Source organism: Suricata suricatta, chromosome 10 (genome assembly GCF_006229205.1).
Source record: "Suricata suricatta isolate VVHF042 chromosome 10, meerkat_22Aug2017_6uvM2_HiC, whole genome shotgun sequence".
In the NCBI taxonomy this organism is placed as follows: Eukaryota; Metazoa; Chordata; class Mammalia; order Carnivora; family Herpestidae; genus Suricata; species Suricata suricatta.
In genome coordinates, this window is record NC_043709.1 from 24,290,071 (window position 1) to 24,317,394 (window position 27,324).

The following is a 27,324-nucleotide window of genomic DNA, read 5'->3' on the forward strand; positions in this document are numbered from 1 at the left end:
AGGGAGGTAGGATTAGTTCCAAGAACTCACCGCTTATGTGTGTTCCAAAGTCAATCTTACAGATGTCATCATACTGTAATACTGTTGTGTCACCAGCATTTGGAGTATAATGGGCAGCACAGTTATTAAGAGAACACCCAGTAGGAAATGCCAGGCCTGCATTTAATCCATTCTCTTTAATAAGCTTTCGTGAACAGTCCTCCAACTTTTCACTATTTAAAAAAAAATTATTTACATGTTTATACTTATAAACCTTAAAGGTCATCAGGTCCAGAGAATTTACTAAAACTCTTAAATTACTTTCTGGGAGTGAGCTAAAAAATTCCTGGATGTGAATAAGTAATAGTTCTCTGATGCTATGAAAATAGCAGCTAATTTCTAAAAGATTTTTAAAATTTAATTCCATTAGAAATTTGGAGAAACAGAATCACACAATCCACATTTAACTTAGTTACTAGGAAGTGGGATTCTCCATTTAGACTAATATAAATGTTGAATACATTTTATTTGTTCAATGTTGTATATTTTAAAAACTGTCTGAATTAGAGAATTGTTGCCTTTTACAGGCAATTTCTACTCAAAAGGAAAACCAGAGAAAAATTACTTTGGTTTCTTCACTGCATTGTAACTGTTTTCTGACCAATAATTTTAATAGATTGTCAGATGGCAAAGTAATAGACTTCCAAACAGAAAATAAGAATCAGAGTACTGTATGGACTTGCAAATATAAGTGTACAAAGTACAAAATAGGGTGCTTGAGGCATATATGTCCTCTTACAGTTTCCTCATTACATTTCCAGTATAAGAACTCTGAACATATTTCTAGAACCGTCACTTCAAGTTTCAGCAAAATAGTAAGGAAACCCAAACATTACAACTGGAGAGTTAGCACCTAAAAGAATGTTTTTTAATCATGTTCTTACAAAAATATATTCCTTTTACCAGATTTCTATCATTGTCATCCCAGGCTTGATCCAGCTCATCACATATTTTCTAACTTGTCGATGTGCTTCTGCAGCTTCTCGAAAATCATTCCAAATCTCTTCACTAGCTTGATCTAATGCTTTCTTTTCCTCACTTGTAGTTCTCCAAGCAGCTGTTCGCCTTTATAGTATGTACAGCATAGTATTAGTCATTTAACTATTAGTCACTTAAGAAACAGATTAGCATAAAATCTGAGAGATAAAAATATACCAAGATAAGACATTTTAGATAAAAATGTCACACATTCAACTTCCTTAATTAAACGTTAGCAAAGTTTCTAAAATACTAGGCACACACTTGTAATCAAGCCAAATCAAGATAATTCTTTTGTAAGACTCAAAGTCCTCAAGTGAGATTTCATTCATAATCAAAGAGACTAAAACTTTGCTACACAAAAATAACACAAAAGGAAAAAAAGGGAAGCCAGAAGAGAGTCCTAGAAACCAAGAAGTGAGGGGAAAAAAATCATCCTTCCACTCGAGGTTACTCTGAGAGACTTCAAAAGACCACACCAAAAATTAACCTTTAAATTCATCAATAGGGTAAGTTCTAATGCAAAAACTTGACCTGGTAATCTATATACACCTTCATCAAAATTACATGCTTTTGCAGGATTTCTCCTAATTGTATATAAATGTAAGAGACACATGATGCTCTTTGAAGGATATGGCTCATATTTAAAAACTGCCAGGGGTAACAAACATTTTTTATTCAGAACCTGGGAAATGAGAAGATCCACTGACTCCCTTTAAGCAGCACCTTTCAAAAACAGTGTTTTCAAATGAAAATCTTTAAAAAAGTTGTTATAACTTTCACACATTACTAGCAATACTGAATATACAGTTCACAACTCAGTGATCACTGAGGTATAAATTATACTCAGTATACAGTGATGCCTTCAAGATTATTCCTATTTGCCTCAAACTATGGCTTGCAGACAAATTCAGACTGGTAGGTGTTTTGTAAAAAAAATTTTACTGCAATACAACTATGCCTATTTGTGTACACACTGTCTATTGGTACTTACTTGCATGTTACAAAAGCAGAAGTGAGTAACATTCATGGCCTGAAATAATTACTACATGGCTCTTTATAGAAAAAGTTAACATAACTGCTCTAGACTATGCCCCTAAATTAATGTTTCCAAATGCTGTGAGTTCTCGGTCATTGTCAAGTTATGATTACTTCCTACTGCAACAGCTACCTGTGTGCCAACATCTAGCACCTCTTGATTTGCTACAAAGACACAAAGGGGCCGTCCTATGTCAATTTAGGAATACTTAAGCATCACAGAGGCTTCTTTGGCTTATTTTCTGTTTGGAAATGTATTTTAGATCTATATACTGACTTTACAAATAAAGGAAATATTGCAGCACCATCTACTAAGGTCAGTTTTAAACTCCACAAATACTTAAATGTGTATGAACTACTTTTATTGAGAATAGTGAAGATCAAGAAGCAAATAAAAGTATTCAAAGGAACATCCTCAGACTAGAAGGTAATAGGATAAGATCCTTTAAAAAGTATATTCTCAACATGTGGCTCAATCTTTTTCAGCTGCAATACACTTATAGCTGCTCGCTCCATCATGGGACAGACAAGCCACAATCTCCTAACCTCCTGATAGAGAACTTTTAGTTCCTTCTCTCCCATGAATCCAAAAATCTTTCCTGGGAACCAAGAACCCAAATATTCTAAGAACCAATCATTTCCAGGCATAAGAATACTGGCTAAAGACTCAGAGCAATTTTTAAACAAAACATATCACAATTCTTTGTCTCTTACATGGGCCATCCCTCCGGCAAGTATACTATAGTCATACCACTATGTACTCCCTGCCTCAAAAGCCATACATTTTGTAAAAAGCAAAATTTCTCCAAATGTTTCTTCTAGAACGGTTAAGATGAAAGACTGTATCCACAAGGAACTGATGGACATTACACAGTGGGGCATGAAAATGAAACTGGTCACTATCAATTCCCATTTTTCTTCCTCTTCAGTTCTTCAAATCCACTTCTTATAGATTAAAATGCTAAGTATAATTAAATTTCAAATTAGAATTAGAACACGGTACTATAAAGATCTCCCATAGTGAAATCAACAGGTCTCACATAAATATCTGAAGCTGCAGAGCTGATTTTTAGAAGCAGTGAATTCTTCAAAAGATTTTGGAATGTTGTACCCTGTTGCTAAAGAGCTACCAATCAGAAACTAGATTAAAGAAATTATTATTCTGTCTTGAGTTCAAATTAAAAGTCACTAGTAATATTCAAGAAATACATTGCCAGCATCCAAAATTTGAATTCCGTGTTCATTCTAAAGACAAAAAAATATTAAGAAGGAGCCTCTCCTCTTTCCTAAACTTGATATTTTGATGTTCAGTCTATTTAGCAAAAGTACAGAAGTTAGTAAAATCAAAAAAACATTCTGAGCTAATAATCATTTGAACGGCAATTCATCCAAATGACAGAGGTGGGTTAGAAATACTTTTTAAACATATTATGCATGTACAGCAAAACTATCAAAATAAATGCTTGAAAGAATCTTTACAGAAGTGTTTAGAGAATATGTAAATTTTCCACACCTCTTTCATATTTCAGAGTCGTTCCAGTATTTCATCATTTTTACTAGATGTAGTCAGAGCACAAAACATAAGTAAAACCAAAAGATACATAGGAATCTGATTATTAGTTTCAAATAGTTGTAAACATTTCTGAATTCACTGCATGGGTACCTTGAACACTACTTCTATTTATATTTTTAAAGCACCAAATACCACATTTATAAAAACCATTTAAAAATGCGTGTTTTTAACCCAGAAATTAAGATTGCACGTAGACCAATTCCTTCCTCTGAAAACTGGTACTAAACGAGAAAAGTAAAGCACGTTTTAACTTTGCCTATAAAAAACTATAGTTAACTGACAAAGTTAATTGATACCCAGCTGATAAAAGGAAATTATTCTTATAGAAAATCAGCTAATAAATGTAAAACGAACTATAGAATTAGAAAGTCACCATTTTGCAGTCCCCAATGAAATAACTGATAAAGCATAAATGGATATTAAAATAATTAAGTAAAAAGCTACTGGGAAAAAAAGGATATTCCAATGGTACCAAACTACCCCACAGATTACTTGGAAACTGCAAAAAGAAAAAAGTACCTTTAAAAAAAAAACAGCTGGCTATTATCACATTAGCCAAGTGGCCACATACAGTAAAACTAGTAACAGAACAATCTGACATTATATCTGATGCAACAGACTATGATACAATATGAAGAACACAGTACCACTTACATGTCCCTGTCAAAATCTAAAACTAATCTAAGCCTTTGTAACTAATTCCAGTTTACAGAAAATAAAGGACTAGAGAAAAAAATTTGATACCATAAGGAAATAATAAGAAAAATTCCACAATATGGTCTCTTCAAAAAGTCACTGCAATAGAAAAGAAGATGGGGATTCTAACCATCCTCATTTAGAGGGCAAAAATGGCTATAAATATAAAGTTGTTTCAAGGACAACCAGAAAAAAATTCTAAATATGGAGAACTACGTATTTACATGATATTGGACGTGGTAATTTGGAGTATAACTTAGTCCTTGGGAGATGCCTGAAATTTTCAGAAGTGCTGGTTAATTTGGCAGAAAATGTGACTTGTGAGTTCGAACATCATGTTGGATGTAGAGTTTACTTTATAAAAAGAGAGACTTATATACTCTGGTTTCTCTTCAGATCGTATAAATCTTTCACCTTTTACAAAAAGAGAGACTTATTTTTAAATGGTCTAGCAAAAAGAAAAAAATATATAAAAACACATACATATATACAGAGACCTATAAAAATATTGTTGATTTCTTTGCTAACATAAAAACAAGTATTTTTTTTAAGCTTATTCATTTTGGAGAGTGCGCAAGCGAGCAGAGTGGGGTAGAGAGAGAGAATCCCAAGCAGGCTCCACACTGTCAGCACAGAGACTGATGCACGGATTGAACTCACAAACCAGGAATAAGATCATGACCTGAGCCAAAATCAAGAGAGGGATGCTTTAACCTACCAAGCCACTAAGGTGCCCCAAAAAGAAATTTTAAAATGGGTTACAAAGCTGTTTGCAAATAGTTCTATCCTGAAGAACATTCCCAGTAATTTATAATACACATTTCTAAAAGAGAGGGTATATTGGAAGAAATACCAATATTAGTCATGGTTTTAAAATCCACTGCCAGAATTTAGAAGACTTTTGTTTTTTCTTTTTGCTTATTTTTATCTTCCACCTCTTCTACAATGGATATGCACTGCTTATGTAACAACTGTCACAAACAACTGCCTACTAAATTTAGAAACAGCTATCAAGAATTTTAAAATAATTCATTCTACTTCCAGAGATCCAGAATAAGAGGAAAATCAGATCCAATTAATATACTAAGATGTTCACCACAGAATTTTTTCTAATGGTAAAAATTCGAAAACAGTATATATATTCAAAAATAGGGAAATCACTAATAAAATTATAGTAGATACAAAATAGATTATAGTCATTCAAAATTGGTTTAAAAATTTTTAATAACACAGGAAATGCACACAGAAAGTCAATGTTTTTAGAAGTGCAAATTACTAATTATAAGAAGAAAAAATAGTAATGACACACTAGAGAAACTGGATATACCTTATCCAAGTGATAAAATCTATTATTGTGTGCCTCTGATGTGATAATCCTGGACATGATATCTACTTGTCTAGTATTCCTTCAAAAATACACAAACTACTTTCAAGTAAGTCAGAAGTAGTATAAATACAAATTCACCAACATAACATTTTCTACCTCTGCCTTCTATCTTTCTATCTTCCAAGGAGAAAATGTAATGTTACTGGTATATTAGATAGAATATATATATTCTGTAGAATTGTCATATTCCTCTGAGAGAGAGAATAGAGAGGCAAATGTTATAGAGAACCTGAGTGAAAGGTATGCAGGAGTTCTGTGTACTATTCTCATAATATGGAATTCTTTCTCTTAAGTGTAGAATTATTTTAAATAAAAAAATAAAATGCTGCACTCAACCTGGGTGGTAGTTACACAGGAGAGTTCTTTGTGATAATTCATGCAATTTTTAGTAAGTTTATTAAGGAAATAATGAAGGAAAAAAGAAACAAGCAAAGAAACAAACTTTTTACCTAAGAACAAATTGATGGTTACCAGAGGGAAAGGCGGGGGAAGACGTCAAACAGGTGGAGATTAAGAAGTGCACTTGAGACAAGCATTGGGTGATGTATGGAAGTGTCGAATCACTACGTTGTACACCTGAAACTAGTATTAGACTGTGTGCTAACTAGAATTTAAATAAAAACTTTTTAAAAAGGCAAATATAGAACTGTATTTAATACTTTACCAGATCTATAAGAATATTGATTCTATTTGTAAATAGTCAAAACTGGTTATATGAATGTCAAAAAACATCAAAACTTACTAAAAAGCAAACATAACCAAAATAAATTTATTTCCCCACAGCATACAATATTGCTTTTAGTTATTTAAGTATTACTTAAGAAATATAACATATAATTAATATCTTCTTCCAGTGTTTCAAAAGCAGAAGTTATTCTATCTTTATAATGCTTAATTTGCAATAGATAATAGTAAGGAGGGAAAGATAGTTTTTAAGTTTATAAAATCTCAATTTTCCTTGTATTAAACATTACATTAACTGTTCCACCATATTCACGCTGTTAGAAATATTTATCTAGTATTATTAATTAGTATAGGAAATCAATGGTTTTCTTCCACTTAGCAATAAACATATAGAAATGGAAACACATATAAAAACATCTTGTTCACATCAGTAACAAAACCGTAAAACAATAAATTTAAAACAAAGGGACAGGACCTATCTAAAAAATATCAGAGTAGGTGGCAAAATCTACTATGACAATGGATAAGATAATGTGACACAACTGCCAATTTTCTGGGAAAAAAATACCTCAATACAGTGCAATTTTGATCAGAATTCTAATGAGAGTATTTTTCTGTGGGTATATGTGTTAAAACGATTATGACAGAAAATAGCTTAGTATAAAAAAAGAACCGTGTCTGGGTGTGTTTGGCAGAGGAGAAAGACTTGCCTTATCAAATTATCAATATATATTATAAGGTTGTTGATACTCAAATTTAAATAATATAAGCACAGGAATACACAAATGGATCAGAATAATAGAAATTGGTTGACTATGAAAATATAGTTCCACAATATGAGAATATAGTATATGGCAGAGGTGGTTATTCCATGGAGTAGAGTGAATTATTTAATAAACAATTCTAGCAAAACTGGCTATCCATTTGAAAGAAAATAAAATTAGCACTATACAAAACTCTATACAAAAAAAATTCCAGCCCAACTAAAGATGTAATAAAATAGAGGGGCGCCTGGGTGGCTCAGTCGGTTAAGCATCCAACTTCAGTTCAGGTCATGATCTCATGGTTCGTGGGTCTGAGTCCTGCGTCAGGCTCTGTGCTGACACCTAGCTCAGAGCCTGGGGTCTGTCTTTGGATTGTGTCTCCCTCTCTCTCTCTGACCTTCCCCTGCACACGCTGTCTCTCTCTCTCTCAAAAATAAATAAAACATTAAAAAAACACCTTAAAAATAAATAAACAAATAAAATAGAGGAAGAGTTTGAAAAAAATCTAAGAGACTGCTAGGAATCTAGAGGTATATAATATACCATATAAAAATTTTAAAACTTTTAGAAGAGCAAAAGAACAAAGCCAACAATCAAAAAATGCTCACAACAGCGGTTTGGGAATCATAAACTAAAGTATAATATACAATATATATAAGTAAATATATAATATAAAGTATTAATATTGATTCAGCAGTCCCACTCCTAGAAAACTATTCCACAATAAAACTGCTAGAGTGTAAGTAAGGAGAAACATACATAAACATGTATATGTAAATACATATGTATATACTTTAATGTGTATAGTTAAGAAATACTTATTATGGAATGGTTTATAATATGGCAAAATATATCAGAGACAAGTTAAATGTTCATCAATTAGAAAATGGCAAAATACAATATAGCATATTCACACCATGGAATATTATGAAGCCATTCAAAAGAATAATAGGTCTTCTGACTAACTTTGGAGAGCCTTCCTGAATGAGAAAAATGTGAGGAAAGTGTGCACAGGATTCCAATTTGGAAAACAAACAAGACCAAAACACTTCCCTTACATAAACAGACATAGATGTGCACATATATGAGCATATAAAAATATGGAAGGCTACCTGCTAGGTGGTTACATGGGTCTGGAAGGAAGGGAAGGAAGAGAGAACAAGCCAAAAAAAAAAAAAAAAAAAAAAAAGATTATATTTAAAAATAAGTGTGATTGTATTGTATGTACTACAAAAAGTTAAATTACATGCCTGTTACATTTCAAAAATAGTTCCTTTAAGATAGGGATGGTGACTGATGAATTCAAATTCAAAAGAAAGATACTCATGACATAAAATTTCAGAACTTTATAGACTATTCCCTGTAAGTATTGGGAATGAAGGAGGGTGATTAAAATATAACAATATCATGTTCTTTCCTAAGTTTAAAGAAAAACAATGATGTCTTTACAGGTCAATGAAACAAGGCTACAGTAGAAGCTTTCTTAACCAACTATGGCAACCACTGGGTTAACTGATGGTCTTGATTCCCTCTGTAAAATATACTGACCAATGGTTACTGTACTCTGAAAATAAGGGGCTGACAGGTTTCTGTTCTGAATAATAACAGCAGCAGCAATTAAGAATGCTTACTATGTGTCTATCACTCTCCTAAGTGCTTTACATATATTATTATTCTTCACGACCCTATGAAGTGCTCATTTTATGGATGAAGAAATGAGAGCAAAGACATGATACATTACTTGCCCAAGTCACAAAGCTAATAAGTGTTAGAGCTGCTATTCAAATGAACCCCAGTTTCCATGTTCTTAACCAGTCAACATAATGCCACCATGAGTGTCTGCTGACCAGCAGAAATGTTGCCTTGCAGAACAATCAGGTGATTTGCTCACAAACTGGTGTAAATTATCAGCTACTATAATTATGTAATTTTGTTACAGAGTACATAAAATTCTTTCTATGAAAACTAAATTGACTACTCAGAAAAATCTCAATAAAGGCAAGTCATCAAAAAAAAAAAAAAACCTCGTCATGGTTTCAGGAAAAAAAATGTTAAACCTTCAAGTATCAGCCCTCAGAATACATAGTTTTTATTCACAGAAGCTCAAAATGGAATACATTCAGAGACAATGCATTATGGACATAACTTATGAGAAAAAAGATGTTCAAATATCAAGAATGATAAAAAAACAAGTTTATTTTAAATTAACTTTTATCAATAAAGATCTTTATTTTTTGATTCCCACTTTAACATACTTTTTTGATTAACTAAACTATGACCAGTCCCAATTATTTTGGATAAGAGGGCTTCTACTGTATTTTTGGTTAACAAATTCACAAGCTTTTGTTAAGGTAGTGGAGCAAAGTCCTGAGAAAAATCAAATCTGCTTTATTGCTAAGCTACAATTTTCAAAAATCAAACTGGAAGTTATTTTATGATCCTTACCCATCTTGTGTGGGTGGGTACTCGCATTCTTGTCCTTTAGGAAATACACCATTAGGATACAGGTCACATATTGGAACTGAGGGAGGGTCTGTTTGAACTTTTGCTGTGAGATACAAATAAAGCATTAACTCCTGCAGTTAAAAATAAAATTAAGCAATTATCATTACAGTTTTTCTCAGTTCCTAATCGTTGTTATATGACCTAATTTTAAAGAATCTCTTTGTTGCCTTACAGGTAAAAACAGAAGATATTTCACCATGCTGACCACCTCCTCTCTGATGTACGGTTGCTTGGGAATACAAATATTCAACTCCCTAGAATTCCATTATGTATTTAAGCAGTATATACCTTGGCAGAAAGCACATTTTAATGTTTTTGTCTTCATTTACTATATTGGAGATGGAATAGCATATAAAGACTGGTTTTCACAAATAAAAATCAAAGAAGCAACAAGAAAATATGAAAGAAACCCTATGGCAATTAAGTAAAAATATAAAACTAGAAGTGAAAAACTTATTGCAAGAAAACATTAGGTATAAAAGAGTATACATACGCAGTGCTCAAAGAATTTATGCAGCCCTACACAAATTTCCAGATATTTGAAAAAAGGTATAGTCCTCACATATGTTTTAAGAGTATTATTTCCCAAACTATGTTCTAAAACAACACATCAGTGTTCCAAGACGACTTTTAAAAATATCTGGAGATTTGTCTTCTAAAAAAAATTTTTTAATACACAAGAACTATACAGTTCTTATATGAAGAAGCACCCTTTAGTAATGACTGCTGTTTCCAAAGAATGCCAGGAAGTTGAGTTGATTTATACAGTGATACAAGACATTCAATGTATCTGCAGCATTTCAACTACTGAGATGAAATATGTTGTTTTCTTTTTATTATAACCGCTGTTATGTTATAGATTTGTGTCTTAAAATTTAACACATATTTTGCTCTTTTTATTCTCCAATGGGGGAAAAACTATATAAATAAAAATATGACCATTTATTGAGCCAAATTATTTATCTATGGAACCATGTTTTGGTTCCTTCCTTTAATGCAAATAGTATCTCATGAGCACCAAATGTTTTTCTGTCTTTACATAATGTTTTTCCATCCCATGGGCAAATAACTTGGGAAACACTGTTTTAGGATCCTCCTCAGAAGAAATATTTGAATTTAAAATAAAAAAAGATCTTAGACGTCATCTAATTTAGCTTTATACTTAAATCTAGAAATCCCCTAATGCCTCTGACAGATGCCAGTGAAATCCTAACAAATGGGAGCAGTCTTTACTTCCCAAGCAAAAATCCACTCATTCTGAAAAAACTGCTATTAGAAAACTCTTCCTATACTTATCCTGTTGGTCTAGCTTTATTCTTCGCAGTTGAAAACATTTTACTTTTCAGTTCTATGATTCCTTCCTTTCTATGATGAGAAACCACTTTAAGGGAAATGGTTCTTAACACTTTTACCCCTACGTGCCAACCTTGAATTTGTCAATGTTCTTTTTAAGTTGGTATCAGAATTAATTTATATAAATAGTCCAAATAAGGTATAATTAATATAAGACTATCCTACTAATTCTAACAATCCTGGAGCTATTGAATAGTTAAGAGCTTTTTGGTTCACAACATACTAGCACTCAAAATCTTCAGATCCTATCACCCTGTATCTACTTTATATACAACTATAAAATTTCAGTTTGCTAATCCTAGTCTGTCTCAGTTTTCCTGATGTTTTGAAATTTTGAGTTTATCAAGGAAAGTATTATCACCCTCAGTTTTATCTCATCTGTAAGTCTGACAGATGCCTTTTATACTGTCCAAAAATTAGTAAGACAAAAGACTCAAAAAGAACATTAGAGAAAAAAATTTATAATCAAAATATGAGAGTTGAAGTCTAGCCAAAACCACTTATTAACTGTGACTTGGACAAATGGCCAAATGTGCCAAGCCTCAGTTTCCTCATCTACAAAATGAAGAACCAAATGAAATCTTGGATAAGCTTTGAAAATTATAATGTACTCTGCCCAAGTTATTATCTAAAACTATGATTATAACAATCTGTACTGCAGTTATCATTGCTATCATTTATAATTCTCTCACTTTATAAATGAGGAAAATGAGGGCAGTGAATGGCTCATAATTACACTATTTGGCTCATTCCAACAGTGACTTACAATAGCCTACAAGGAGATCTAAAATACACAAATAAATTTTAAATTAGAGAACAAAAATCAAAACATGGCAAGAACATAAAATAGAACCTGAAATATGGCCAATACAAAACCACAGATTTGGCTCTAAGTTCTCCAGTAACCAATACTTTTTTTAAAAAAAGCTAGATTACTTGCATATAGATCATGCTTATGAGATAAATACATTAAGTACTCAGGAAAAGCACAATTATTCCTCATACTAAGACAGACAAAAGTGTCTCTTATGAGCACTCATAAAGAAATAAAATGAACAACAGGTTCAACAACATCCTCAGAGGAGACACAATAAAAGCTGATGGCATCACAGTAAAAACATCTGTCAGTTGAAGAATTCTACCAATGGCAAATACAAAGTAGCCCCTTAAGATTCCTCCCTGTTTATCTACTTCCATTAGGGAATAATTTAAGAGTACTAGGAACAACAGTTATCTCTCAAACTATTTTCAGACTATACCATGTCCTACAGGCACACTTTTAACAATTTTTGAATGGAAGGAATATGATACCATAATCCCTGGAAGACTCCTAGAACACAGGTAACCTGTGCTCATTAAATACAGACCATGCCAGGGACCGAACTGACATCCAATGTGTAGAAGGATCTAATGAAAGTAGATGCCTGAATAGAAAGAAAGCTATCCCATCTTCATCTGCAGACACATCAGGAAAATTGCTGGTAGAGCCAATAGCTTCCTTAAAAAATACTTAGGTATTTCTCTCAACACAGAGATAAAAATGAGTCAAGCCCCAATATCCTGATTCATAAAATTTTAGCCTGAAAGATTTAAAGAAAGGTATAACCAAATACTCGATGGTCCCTACTAGCCCAAAGGGCATCTAAAATTAGAACTTGTTCTGATTCTCAACCCAACCCAACTTTATTCCCCAATATTCTACATTCTCCTATTTCCCTAAATAGAATTTCAGGTCCCTGAAGATGTTGGTTTGCCATTTAAGGAAACAAAACGCAAGCAGGATCATATTTTAAGAAATATGAAATAGCACGATATGTCATTAGTAAAATTTTTACCATACACACAAATTTTAAATAATGGAAACCCTCATGAAATATTCATCAAGAATCTTGTAATTTCAAAGCTGGCAGGTGAACTGCAAACTATGTTTATCCTATTACCACACAGTGGCACCACTTTAGTCATCTCTGAAAGAATTGTTATGTGCATTATTCAAGTTTTAAATGATAAACTCATCCCTAAATAGCAGTAAAATGAACCAACTTATTACTAACATCCCTTATCTCAATAATAGGCAAAGAAAACACCAACAAGACTGCTAAATGAAAAAAAAGTTTTGACTTTCACTAAATTCTACCTCTATTAAGCTTAAATTTATTTCCCTGATATACATTGGGATCTTAAGCAACTTCAAACCAAACACTTCTAATTTGTTAAGTAAGATGAACTTAAGACACTAACGTCCTCTCTTCTTCTTCTTCTTTTTCTTCTTCTTTCCAGCTGCTCCATCTCCATCCCCATCTCCATCTAAGAAAAGACCATTTCAAGTACACATTTATTTAAACCTCAGAACCAGAGGGACAAATCAACCACAAGCAGACAAGTACACACACACAAAGCATCTTAAATAGCATAGAGTTGATCCAATAGCTAATGCATCAGAATTTGATTTGTATAATCAAAACCACTAAAGAAATCTGACTTTAATAAAAGAATTATTGAGTAAGATATTTTAAGAATAAAAAATATATTTACACTTTTTCAAAAACTAGGAAAAATAACTAGTGTTAATTTAATACTAATGACTCTGTGACTTTATTACTAGTTTGTTTACATATGCTTTGCAGTTTAACATATACATTTCATGACCTCATGTGATCTTCAAACCAACTTTATGAGGGACATGCAAGATAATCCCAACTAGTAAATGGCAGAACTGGACCAAGAATATATCACCTGATTCCTAATCCAGGGAGGGATATTTGGGGGATCATATTTTAAAGTATCTTTTCCTGGGGCATCTGGGTGGCTCAGTCGATTAAGCATCCAACCTTGGCTTAGGTCGTGATCTCTCGGTTCATGAGTCTGAGCCCTGCTGCAATGGGCTCTGGGCAGACAGCTCAGAGCATGGAGCCTCCTTCAGATTCTGTGTCTCCCTCTTTCTCTCTCTCTTCCTCCCCAGCTTGCACTGTGTCTCTCATTCAAAAATAAATAAAAAGACATTAAAAAAATTTAAACATCTTTTCCTGTATAGTTGTTATTAAAGGGAAAGAATTCTTCTGAATCAAACTGTATACAAAAATCAGAGGACACATATAGTTTTCCTAGGTTCAGTTCTCAGGTTCTTAAAGGAACCTGATGCCTAAAAATTGAGATTAAGAACTATCTGAAAAAAGTTGGCAAAAAAGTAACCAAAATAACCACTATCTGTCTGTTTTTATAACAATCTTTTATGAAGCCCATGCCATACTCTTGAATTTGGAGAAAAGATAAAGGATACGATTATGGCCAAGATTAAATAAACAGTGACTTAAAACATTTTAAATAAAAGTACCAAAAAATAGACTCAAATGTCTGAATTTCTAAAAACGCTGCTCAATAAATTTCAACAATCATGAAGTACGCCAATCTACCCACAAAACACAATGCTATGAAACAGGGATGAACAGGAAGCTGTGGGAACAATTAGAAGTTGACAGTTTAATAGTATGTTCACCATATAGTCTTCTTTTAAATGTTTCCGCTAGTGGCAATAACTCATGGCTAGCATCAATAATTTTAGAACATGAAATCCACACCCATAAAACAATGTCAAATGAATCCTTACATTTTCTGATCAAAGAGCTCCTTTTTTACTCCCAGAATGATAAGCAGGAGTGCTAAAACAAATTATTTCACCATGCTACCTACTATATTCTTCTATTATAATTATCACACAAAATTGCAATCTTTTCTTACCTCTGTTTGCTTTGCAAAATGATAAGGGATCTACAATGACCCTACTTGTCTGTGAGCTCCTTAGAAATACAAACCATTTCCTAAATTAAGGCACAGGACTAAGGAATGTAAATATGCACTCTACTCAACAAATTAATATTCTTTCAGTTTATTTTATCCTACTTATTTTCACCTAAATGAGAAATAGGAAACAGCAGTTTAACAAAGAAGGAGGTAACACAATATAGGGCTTTAACAGATTGAGTAATAGAAAACTGCCAATATTTCACAATTTGTGACTTAGAAATCTGCAATTTCTTATGTTCATTCAACCTTATGAAGTTGGGTACAGGAAACATAGGAACACAGGGGAAACACAAATATTGCTGACTCACTCATTACTGGTTTCTGGATTCAAAAGCCCAACAAAACTAATATGAAAAAAAATTTTTTTATGTCTATTTATTTTTGAGAGAAAGGGTACATGCACAGGGAAGGGGAAGAGATGGGCAGGGAGAGAGAATCCCAAGCAGGCTCCATGCTGTCAGAGCAGAGCCCAATATAGGGCTTGATCTGACTGGGAGATCATGACCTAAGCCGAAATCAAGACAACCAACTGAGCCACCCAGGAGTCCCTAACATGAAAAAAACCTTTTTCTTTTTTTAATAAAACACAACTTTCAGGGTGCCTTGGTGCCTTAGTTGGTGGAGTGGCTGACTCTTGATTTCAGCTCCACCCCCCATCCCTGCTACTCTCCCCTGCTTGTAGACGCTCTCTTTAAAAGAAAAAAATATTTCTAATTAAGAAAGAAAACGCTTTAATTTGCTCATTGTGTCATATAATCTAATTCACCTATTCTTATACAATATTATTTTTTTCAATGTTTTTATTTATTTTTGAGAGAGAGAGACAGCATGAGCAGGGGAGGGTCAGAGAGAGAAGGAGTAACAGGATCTGAAGACAGGCTCCAGGCTCTGAGCTGTCAGCACAGAGCCTGACGCGGGCTCGAACCCACAAACCATGAGATCAGGACCTGAGCCAAAGTCGGACACTTAACTGACTGAGCCACTCAGGCACCCCTGCATTACAATTTTAATAGTAACTTCCATTTATTCAATAAACGTTTGCTGAGGGGCGCCCGGGCGGCTCAGTAGCTTAAGCATCTGACTTTGGTTCAGATCACAATCTTGTGGTTCATGAGTTCCAGCCCCACGTTGGGCTCTGTGCTGAGAGCCTGAGCTTGAGCTCAGAGCCGGAAGCCTGCTTTGGATTCTGTGTCTCTTCGCTCTCTGCCCCTCCCCCACTCATGCACATACACGTGCATGCACACTCTCTCAAAATAAACATTAAAAAAAATGTTTTTTTAAAGTTTCCTGAGTTCTCAAGTACCAGGTTATAGGAGGAGAATAGCAAACAAGATGGGTCTTTACTCTGGAAGAACATTCAATGGCTAGCATACTGCTACCGAACACTATACTCTACTTAAAACAAATGCTTCAAGATATATAACCAGTTTTAAATACACCCTAAAAATCCTTCCAGCTGTGTGATGTTGGGCAAATTATTTAGCCTCTCTCTACCATGGTTTCTTCATCTTTAAAATGAGCTAAGATGAAGCTTGTCCTTTGATACTCAATCATTCTTCTGAGACTGATTACTTTATCCAATGCTCAAGGTCTGTGTTCAGTATGGAATAATAGCTACTGTTTACTGAACTCTTGTGCCAGAAGGGTAGTAGAGCCTGGATCCGAACAGTGAACTATATAAGTTTATACTCCTATGCATTATACCATGCCACAATTTATGTGTTTTTTTTAATGTTCATTTATTTTTTATTTTTGTTTATTTTTGACTTTGTTTCTTTTTATGTTTTAGGTTTTATTTTAACATTTATTACTTTTGAGACAGAATTTGAGCAGGGGAGGGACAGAGAGAAAGGAAGACACAGAATCTAAAGCAGGCTCTAGGCTCTGTGCTGTCAGCACAGCACCCAACATGTGGCTTAAACTCATGAACAGTGAGGTTATGACCTGAGCCGAAGTCCCATGTTTAATTAACTTAACTACCCAGGCACTCCACAACTTATGTTTTTGTAAGTCTTTCCTTCACAGCACTGTTTCATAGGATATTTCTCAACTGGTAGAGACTGTTCATATTTATTGCTGTATTAGCCCTATGCCCAAATCAATTAATATTTGTCGAATGACAAATGGACATCTATATGCAAGAAAAATAGGTATCTTAATTCTTACCTTCCACTATATACAAAAATTAATTCTAAATGGATCATAGACCTAAACATAACAGTTACAAATATGTAAAACTTCTTGGGGCAACTGGTTGAATATTCATCCCAACTCTTGATTTTGGCTCAGGTCATAATCTCACGGTCTGTGAGTTTGAGCCCCACACCAGGCTCCGCACTGGCAGTGCTCAAAATTCTCTCTGCTTCATCTTTCCTCATGCACATGCTCCCTGTCTCTCAAAAATAAACATTTTTTTAAAACCTCTCCATTCTTTAAAATAAGTGAATAAAAATAAAAAATGTATAACAAAACTTCTTGAAGAGAACATGAAAGAAAATCTTCATGACCCTAGAGTCAGAATTATTTAACTTTTTGGATAACACACAAAAAACATGACACATAAGTAAAATAAATGGGATTTCCTCAAAATTAAAATCTTTTCTGCTGTAAACAATACTAGCATGAAAGACAATATTAGTAAAACAATTAAGATAAAGAATTTGTATAAAGAACAGAGAACTACTACAACTCTGTAAAGCAAACTCAATTGAAAAATTGACAAAAGATGTGAACATTTCACCAAAGATATTTGAAAGACAAAACCATGCAAAGATGTTCAACATCATCAATCATTAGGGAAATGCAAGATAAAACCACAATGACATACTACTACACAGCTGTTAGAAAAGCTAAAGTTTTAAAATTAACAATACCAAATGCTTAAGAGACTCAAAGGACCTGAACTCTCAACAACTGCTGATCAGAAAGCAAAATGAGACAGCTACTCTAAATAAGTTTGATAGTTTCTTATAAACATAACTTCCCACATGACTAGCAACCCTACTCCTAGGTATTTACCCAGGAGAAATGAAAATGTATGTCTACACAAAGTCTTGTATACAAATGTTTACACTAACTTTATTTATAAGACAAAAACTAGAAATGACCCCAATATCCATCATCTAATAAATGGACAAATGAATTTGGAATACTATTCATCAATAAAGAGTAATGAACTACTGATACATATGCAACAACTGAATGACTCTTCAAGTATCATGCTAAGGGAAGTAAGCCAAAAAAAAGGCACACACTATAATTCCATTTATATGATACTGTAGAAAAAACTACAGTAACAAAATATATCAAAGGTTTCAAGGGATCAGGGGTGTGGAGCAGAGAACAGACTTCAAGGAGGCACAAGGGAACTTTTCTGTGGAGATGGACATGTTAAATGAAAATGGTCTAAATCTTGAGGTGTCTGGATGGCTCAGACAGTTAAGCATCTGACTTCGGCTCAGATCGTGATCTCAAGGTTCATGAGTTAGAGCCCTGTGTCAAGCTCCGTGCTGACAGCTCAGAGCCTGGAGCTTGCTTTGGATTCTGTATCTCCCGCTCTCTCTGGACATCCACTGCACACACTCTGTCTGTCTCTCTCTCACAAAAATAAACATCAAAAAAGAACACAGTCTACATTGTAGTTGCAGTTACACTAATGCATACATTTGTCAAAATTCACCAAATGATATAAAGGGCAAATATATTGAATGTACAACATAAGAAAAGTCTAATATAAACTATGGACCTTGCATAGTAATAAGATATCAAGTAGGTTCATCCACTGTCACAAATGCACCACTCCAGTGGGGGATGTTGATAATGGAAGAGGCTGTGTATGTGTGGTGGTAGGAGGTATATGGGAAATCTCTGCACCTTCTGCTTAGTTTCACTGTGAACTTAAGTAAAACTGCTCCAAAACATAAAGTGTATTTTTTGAAAGTGGTGAATATAGTCCTAGGCAAATTATACCTTAATAAACCTTATTTAGGGGACCTAGCATGGCTCAATTGGTTAAAGGTCCACTGGACCTCTGTTTAGGTCTTGATCTCAAGGTCATGAGTTCAAGTCCTGCACTGGACTTGAATACTTAAAAAAAAAAAATTTAAACCTAACTTAAAACTTTACTGAATTATTTCTAGCACATTGCCAAATGCCCACAGGATTAACTTTTCACACCAGTATTCCAGTGTCAAATTAAACATATCTAAAATTAAACACAATACTTTCTCCTTTGCCTAAAAATTCCTTCCTCCAATCTCAACCACTCTCCCTCTCTACTTTACCATTTCAGTGAACAGCACCAACATTCTGTCACCCAAGTTCAAACTCTTCTCCCCAGTTTGAAAATTTCCTGCATCCTTTGAATTGCTTCCACAACCACTATTCCAATGACCTTTCCTTTCCATTCTCTTTTATGCCCACCAATTTAAATCCTTACCACATGCCTAAGCTGTTAAGTGATGTTTAAGCTCTAAAATGATCTCCAAGCCTTTCCTGTATATTTCCTCTAATAACCCTCCATATATATGAAGATTAAGTTATTTTTATAATTCTCTCTCTTTTTTTTTTTTTAACATTTTACTTTTTAAGTAAGCTCTATGCCCAACATGGGGCTTAAACTCACAACCCCAAAATCAAGAGTCACATGCTCTATGGCCTGAACCAGCCAGGTGCCCTTACAACATTCTTTTAAAAATGCTCCAAGGCTCCTTCAACAAATCATCTCATATGGCTGGTCTGCACTATTCACTACACCTTGAATACATTCTCGGCATTGTTCTGCCCCAAAGTGGTCTCTTCTATTTGGTTTTATTCAAGTCCCATTCCTTCCAAAGAGCCTTCCTTCATCACTGAACCAACAATTCCACCTCCAAATTTCAATAGCTTTCAGTATATCTTTTCTGCTCTTTGTCCACCCCACTGTCAGTTTTTCTTTAGAACAAAGATTCTGAAATACTAACTTTCTATCCTCTCAAACAACTCTCACAATAAACTAGTAGTACCGGTTGATAGTGATTACTGAAATGAATTAAACAACTCAACTGGAGAAAACCAATACTCCTAAAATCGTCTTTAAAACATTGAGGCTTTGGGGCGCCTGGGTGGCTCAGTCGGTTAAGCCTCCGGCTTCAGCTCAGGTTAGATCTCACATTCGTGGGTTCGAGCCCCGCGTCAGGCTCTGGGCTGACACTAGCTCAGAGCCTGGAGCCTGCTTCAGATTCTGTGTCTCCTTCTCTCTCTGCCCCTCCCCCTCTCATGCTCTGTCTCTCTCTGTATCAAAAATAAATAAAATATTAAAAAAAAAAAATTGAGGCTTTACAATCTGACAAACTTCTCACCTTCAATGTCAAGAGATTCATACAATTTTGCAGAGGTGAAATGAAACAAGAACACTCTTCAAGATTAACATTTTGATATTCTACACAGGCATATAGCAATCTATTATATAACCTTGAATTTAAGTCCCTTTCTTGCTAAAAGCTCAAAATACATTCATAATTTGAAGCACAAACCAAGGTAAAATGGACAAGAGATTTGCTTAAGGAAAAGTTAACTACTCTCTTGAACCTTGGCATATTTTTCACCAAATTTTGACTATAAGCTCCTTGAAGGCATAGTTTTATCTTTCTAAAGGAGAAACAACTATTCTGCCTTATCCTAACACAACAATTAAAAGTGCAGCAAGTATTTATGTTACTAAGGATTAGAAGGCACAAGGCCAAGTTGGCAGTGCTTGAGGAAGAGCAGTAAGTCACAGCGGTAGACAATTAAGAACAGGTAAGTCCCATGTCCCCTTCTGCTAACAAAAGGCTACAAAATAAGAGTGCTCTTAGCAAATACTCTCTCCACTGTCTTACTGATAACATCAATTGTTAAAATTCCAAGAGTTGCTGTCTTTAAAGAAAGCTTATAGGACCAACATACCGCAAGAAACTAGGGCTGGGAAATTTATAAGAGTTTAGAAGCACTCCATATTCTCTTTGAAAATAAAGAGACGGAGATTTCATACAGAGTAAAAGAATAGACTTGGAATCAGATGCTAGGTTTGAAATTTTTGCCTCTACACATACTAGTGTCACACTGGGCAAATGACCTATTATTTCCTGAAAAGAGCACCTACTTTGCCTGGTTTTATGAAAGTAAAATGAGAACACAAGTGAAAGTATCCTTAGACAGTGCCCTGTACATTTTAGTTGTTCAATAAATGTTAGTTCAATGAAGTCATTCTATTTCATCTTAATACCCACTACTTGGTATTTTACAAAGTACATTTTTAAAAGTTGAGATCTGTGTTATTTGAGCAGTCATTCAACCTATCCAACTTCTTGAGAATTGCTTATAAATACCTTTTCTTTTTTATCTCTGATATTGAGGCTTTAATGTCAATTAATTAACATATCAGAGGACACAAGTAGATTTTGTTTAAAGAATGTCAGATTTTCTTGCTTTTCTAATCACAAAAATCAAATTTTCCATTTACCTTCATCATCATCATCTCTTTCTTTCTCTTCCAATGCTTGTTTTTCCAATTGTCTTGCTACTTCATCAACTGAGGCTCCCAATTCTTTATCAGGTTCCTGTTGCCCTGCTGATCAAATATAACATAAGTCAAATCTAATAAAGATACTTTCCAATTAGAATATGTTTGTTCTACGGATCCTGGAAAACACACAAGTCCTTTCCTATCTGATAAGCATTCAGGAAACAAAAACAGAAACATTATTGTGAACATAGTAGAATTTATTTAACGACAAAGAAAAATCTGCCACATCTAAGTAGCTCTGTCCAGTCAATAAAATATCCATTACACCTTCTTTGTACTAGCAACTAAAGAATAAATGAAAATGTGAGTTGGTCCCTAGTCTGGTTTCACTTTTTAAAGTACTTAACAATTTGACTACAACAAACACTTTATTAACCAAAAAGGTAAAGATAGGTAGTAAATACTGAAGGTCTTAGCAAGAGGAGGATTTATTTGTACAGGACACTGGGAACTTCAAATCTTCATTAAGACGTAAACTGTCAAGCCAGGATGGGTAAAATCAAAACAAATAGAAAAAGATAACTCCTGGGGCGCCTGGGTGGCTCAGTTGGTTAAGCATCCGACTTTGGCTCAGGTAATGATCTCCTAGTTTGTGAGTTTGAGCCCCACGTCAGGCTATGTGGTGACAGTTCAGAGACTGGAGTCTCCTTCGGATTCTGTGTCTCCCTCTCTCTCTACCCTACTCCACCCATGCTCTTTCGCTCTCTCGCTCTCTCTCTCTCAAAAATAAGCATTAAAAATTTTAAAAACAGATAATTCCATTACTAAAAAAAACAAAATTCTTTAAAAAAATTTATTTAGTGTTATTTATTTATTTTTGAGAGAGAGAGAGAGACAGCATGAGCAGGGGAGGATCAGAGAGGGAGACACAGACTATGAAGAGGGGCCCTAGGCTCTGAGCTAGCTTTCAGCAAAGAGCCCAATGAGGGGCTCGAACCCAGGAACCCCGAGATCACGACCTGAGCCGACGCCAGACACTCAACCGACTGAGCCACCCAGGTGCCCCTAAGAAAACAAAATTCTTGAACAGCTAAACACAAGACCAGCTATCCCCACCTCACCCAAGTGATTACAACAATCTACAACAATTGAAGGAGCAATAGTGTGTATAAAGAGATAGTATTACACTTAGCACACACTGAAGTGATACTCTGGCTACCGTAGAGGGTTCAAATGGAGAGAAACAACTGCTAAAAATATATTAGGGTCAGTCTACTGAACACCTGAATGGACAAACTGAAGAGTCTGGATTTCATCCAAAAGCCAGTAACAGCCCGCCATGGAACAGGAACAGCCATGGAACAGCCGACTACTTCCAGGGATTAAACTTACTCTTTTAAGTGTCCCAGCACCCACAACTTTCCCTTTCAACTCCCATTTAATCAACATTTCAGAAAGTTATAGATTAACCCTTTCCAACCTCTCTCAACTTCACCTGCGTCACCTGTGTCTCTTAATCTCTGTGTGGCTGATGTTAGAAACAGGTACAACACTCTGTTCCTAAAATGAAGAACCAGGTACAACAGAAACACTGACTTCTCAAAATAAAATGTGTAAGTTCCTAATTCAATGTAATCCAAGTGTAAACTTTCAGCTGTTCCCCTACCTTGCCAATGGATTTAGAGAAGTTCCATTCCAACCCACAGAATATTCTATGTGGACTGCCAGCAAATGGCATCATAATTCAATCCTAAAAACCTTAAAGCTTAATGATGCTATGGGATTAGGCAGGGGAAAATTCGCACCACTACCACATATTCTGCAATTACTACTCAGTGACATGTGCGCGTGGGCATTACACACTGATACACACACCCCAGAAGGGCAGCCCGCCACAATAATCCTATAAACCAGGAAGATGGGGGGAGGTGCAATCAAGGCACTAAGATTTGCCCACTCCTCTCCTATCCTTGACGAAAATATGCTCCAGGTTGCTTCAGCAAAGAGGCAACAGTGCGGGTCGGAACAGATTTTTAAGGAAGGCACACACCGAGAGGAGGATGGTAGAGCTGGGCCCTTCAAGTCCGTCCAATGGTCTGTACGGGTGGGAGCTGAGTTCTGGCACTTACAAGGGCTCAGGCCCAGCAACCCCTGAACTACCTCGCCACAAGCTGAAGCAGCCTTTTCTCCTCCACCCTACCCCCACCAATTCCCTAGTCCCACCGAAAAGAGAAGCCGCCTCTCCCCGAGATCGGAAATCTGTAGCCCTGTTTTGACACACACTCAGTCCTGGGAATCAGTCCAGTGCAGTGTTCCGAGTCCCCAGTCTCTGTCACCCCTGCCGGGCCTGGGCCGAGTCGTTCGGCCATCCCTGGCGGGGAACAGGAACACACAAAACTCCCTTTACCTGTGGCAGCCCCTTTACTCTTCTTCTTCTTCCGTCTTTTTTTCTTGGCTGCCTCCTCAGCCGTAGAGGCAGCGCCCTCTTCTCTGTCGTCTGGATCCAGGTCGCCATTCAGGTGGCTCCCGGAGGACGCTGCCTCCTCCACACCCGCCATGTTGCCCGAGAGAGCGCGAGACAGTGAGACACAGCGCCGAGGGCCCGCTCCTTCTTCACCCACCTACACGAGCGACGCCGGAAGCTGCTCTCGCTGGTAGGGGCGCAGGGAATGCTGGGATGTCGGAGGGCTGGACCGCACAAGCTGCGTGTTGGGCGAGCCTGAGAAGGAGCGCGGGACTGTGGATCTTAAAGTGCGAGTGGGACTGCCTCAGACTCCTTAGTTTGTCCCGCTCCTTGGCCATTTCCCGGGCACATTGAATACCTGTGCTTGCTCTGTGCTTGTCCAGCCCTCAAGAGAGAGGGACGTCTGTGCTGGAACCGAAAAGTCGTATTCGCGGACTTATGAAGCGTACCGGAAGCGAGAAGAGGGTCCGAAAATGTGTTCACTTGTACACTTTTTTTTTTCTGACTTAGAAGGACTGCGTTATTTTTTCACAGTTACAGTTTACGGCGAGGCTGTCCAAGCACTTAAGGAGATGAACCTGCAAAGGACACTGAAGAGGCAGTCAGAGAGGAAGAGATCAGGAGGCGTTTATTATTATTAGAGAAGGCAAGGGAAGACCCCGTCTCTAGGAGGAGAGAGTGATTAACCGCAGAGTGCTGCTAGGAAGTCAAGTAAGAGGACCGAAAAATGTCATTTGTATATAGTAACATGGAAGCCATTGGTGACCTTAACAAGAGCTACTTAAGTAGTGAGAGATGGAAGGCGGACTCCAGAGAGTTGAGGAACGAGACGGAGGTGAGGAAATAAAGACTGTCCTCATCCTTCGAATTTCAGCTGAAATGCCACTGCCTCCGAGACTCTTCCTTAATAATCTAAGTCAGGCCCTGCTTTTGCAACCTCTCGTTGAATTCTTAACCTTTCATGGCAATTTATAATTACGACATATGTTTGGGGTTTTTTTGATAAATTGGCTTATGTCTGTTTCCCCAACTACCTTGAGCTCTGAAGAAAACACCCTGTGTATTTTGTACTGTCACCAGCGCATACATCTAATCTAGAGCATGGTCTGACTTCAGGCAATAGTCATTATATAAATAGCATTTTAAAAGCTCCAAGTATTTCATTTTCTCATTTTATCCACTTCTGAGTTGAGGAAATTAGAATGTTTTGCGGCCACCCGGCAAGTGAATAGAATCCAAACAGGCATCAGGCACCAAAAGTTTAATAATTCTATGTTCTGCCTTCTCAATTGAAATTTGAAATCAGTAAACGTTGATTATAGACTAGAAGTCATTTTTCTTGATGGGAGATAAAAAATGAATGACACAAATCTGTACCCTCAAGAAAGTATACCATTCAACTAGATAGACATGTAACTAATTAAGAATAAAATAAGGTGCTAATACGTAAGTCGTTTATTAATTCTTTTCTATTGCAAGCTAATTTGTCACCAAGCTGAGAAATTTTAAAACAGTCTGAAAGATATTCAGACTAGGGGCAAGAATGTGGCTGGTCAGGCCCAGGAGAAATCAAAGCTCACCCTTTTGAGGTGCAAGGTTACTGCCAGAAGATTTTTAACATCCTTATAAGTAATATCCGCTACATAAAAAATGCCTCCAAAATGTGTTGTAAATCTTTCCTGTTCCTCTATAAATTCTGGCAATACTTGGACTGTGGGTACTATCTCAGACCCATTCCAGGAGACACAGAATCCTGGAGGCCAGAAACTGTAGCCTTGATAAATGAATTTTCACAAAGGGGTGCTAGAAGTATAAATTGACGGAATTATCATCAAAATAAAATTTGTTCAGTTAAGAAAATAAGCTACTAAAATGCAAGGATAAAATAAAATATTGTTTCTTTGTTGCAAAGGGATTGTACTCTACTTCTCCCCCTTTTTTTCCTGAAAAGAAGCAAGAAAATTAAAGTTAAAGGTGGTTGTATAAAACTGTGTATATGTATGTGTGTGTGTGTGTGTGTGTGTGTATAACTGTTTATATACTAAGATTTATATATAAATATATATATGTATAAAAACAGTATATATCTTAACACAATGGTAGTGGATATTTGTTCAATGATTGTTTTCCAGGAAATTCCAGAGTAAGTACTTAAAATAATAGCCCACGACACTTCTTATTTTCATTTTTCTTCATTTGGGTTCTCTACAAGAGGAAATTGGATAGGATAAAGGAATGAGAAATGTTAAAATCTCAAAGAATCTAAGAGAACTAAGAATCTAAGTAAATAATGTAACTCAATACCAGCATGGGCTAAAATATTTTTTCTAGCTGACTACATGAAGTAACTTTATCTCAGATGGTTAACTAGATAAGCAGATAAAAACATATATGTTTTCCTTAGGGAGACACTTTTCCAATTATAAAATCAATGCATTATAATAAGACACATTTTTTTAAGATTTTATTTTTAAGTAATCTCTATGCCTAACATGGGGCTCAAACTCACAACCCTGAGGTCAAGAGTTGTGTGGTCTACCAACTGAGCCAGCCAGGTGCCTGGACATAATAAGACACATTTATTAGTTTGTCCAGAAAATGTATTTTTTGCTAAGAAAACCTTGATTCTAAAAATGGACAACATTTTAAGCCCCAACCTTATTTTTATTATTTATTTATTTATTTATTTTTAATTTATTTTTGAGAGAGAGAGAGAGAGAGACAGTGTAAGCAGAGGAGGGGAGGGTCAGAGAGAGAGGGAGACACAGAATCCGAAGACAGGCTCCAGGCTCTGAGCAGGCTGTCAGCCCAGAGCCCCATGTGGGGCTCGAACCCACGGACTGTGAGATTGTGCCCTGAGCCGAAGTCGGACGCTTAACCAACTGTGCCACCCAAGTGCCCGCTTATTTTTTTTTTTAATCCTTGCTAGTGGTATGGCTTTGGACAAGTCACTTAATTTCTTCAAATTTCAGTTTCCTTCCTTGTGTTAACTAACATTAACATAAGTTTCCTTATTTCTAAAATGAGTATAATAATAGTATTACATAGGATATGAAAATTAAATTTTGATATGGAGAGAAAACACACATGACAATAGTGATAAATCTTAGCCAACGTTATTATTAGTAAGCCATGCTCCTAAAAATTTTACATTTGTGTGGATAATTTGATGGCCTAGATATCGTAAGGCACCCTTATGTATTATTGATTTTTGGCAATGGGTTATCAAGAAATATTTATTAAAAATATTTGGGAAAGCTTGATTACTTAATGTTAAGGGTAAGGATATTTTTTTTCATATCTTTATGTTTAAAAAATGTGATATAACTTTATAAAATCTATAGATGATATGGCATATACATGCATATGCCACACACGGTGTATATATATATATATATATATATATATATACCAGTCTCCAAGTAAGGTCACATAGGGGTTAGGGCTTCAGCTTGTGAATTTTATGGGGAACAAAATTCAGATCATAACACAGACATTGCCAAATGTCTCCTTACAGAAGGGTGCAGGGAATCATTCCCAGCTGAGAGCCACTGG

The 27,324-nt window shown here is 35.6% G+C and overlaps 1 protein-coding gene across 2 annotated transcripts in view; it reads right to left on the reverse strand.

The window, feature by feature from the left end:
- The window catches only part of METAP2 (methionyl aminopeptidase 2), a 29,159-nt gene extending 5,192 nt beyond the window's left edge, over positions 1-23,967 (reverse strand). Inside the window, exons 1-6 of one of the 2 annotated variants that reach the window (XM_029953470.1) lie at positions 23,713-23,967; positions 21,303-21,407; positions 13,259-13,324; positions 9,605-9,707; positions 943-1,104; positions 31-212 (exon numbers count right to left, since the gene is read on the reverse strand). In XM_029953470.1, the coding sequence (XP_029809330.1) occupies positions 31-212; positions 943-1,104; positions 9,605-9,707; positions 13,259-13,324; positions 21,303-21,407; positions 23,713-23,863 (769 nt within the window). In that variant the 5' untranslated portion in view covers positions 23,864-23,967. Of the gene's footprint in view, positions 1-30; positions 213-942; positions 1,105-9,604; positions 9,708-13,258; positions 13,325-21,302; positions 21,411-23,712 lie in introns of both variants that reach the window. The other variant, XM_029953469.1, reaches the window with a different exon arrangement.
- Positions 23,968-27,324: the final 3,357 nt, after the last annotated feature.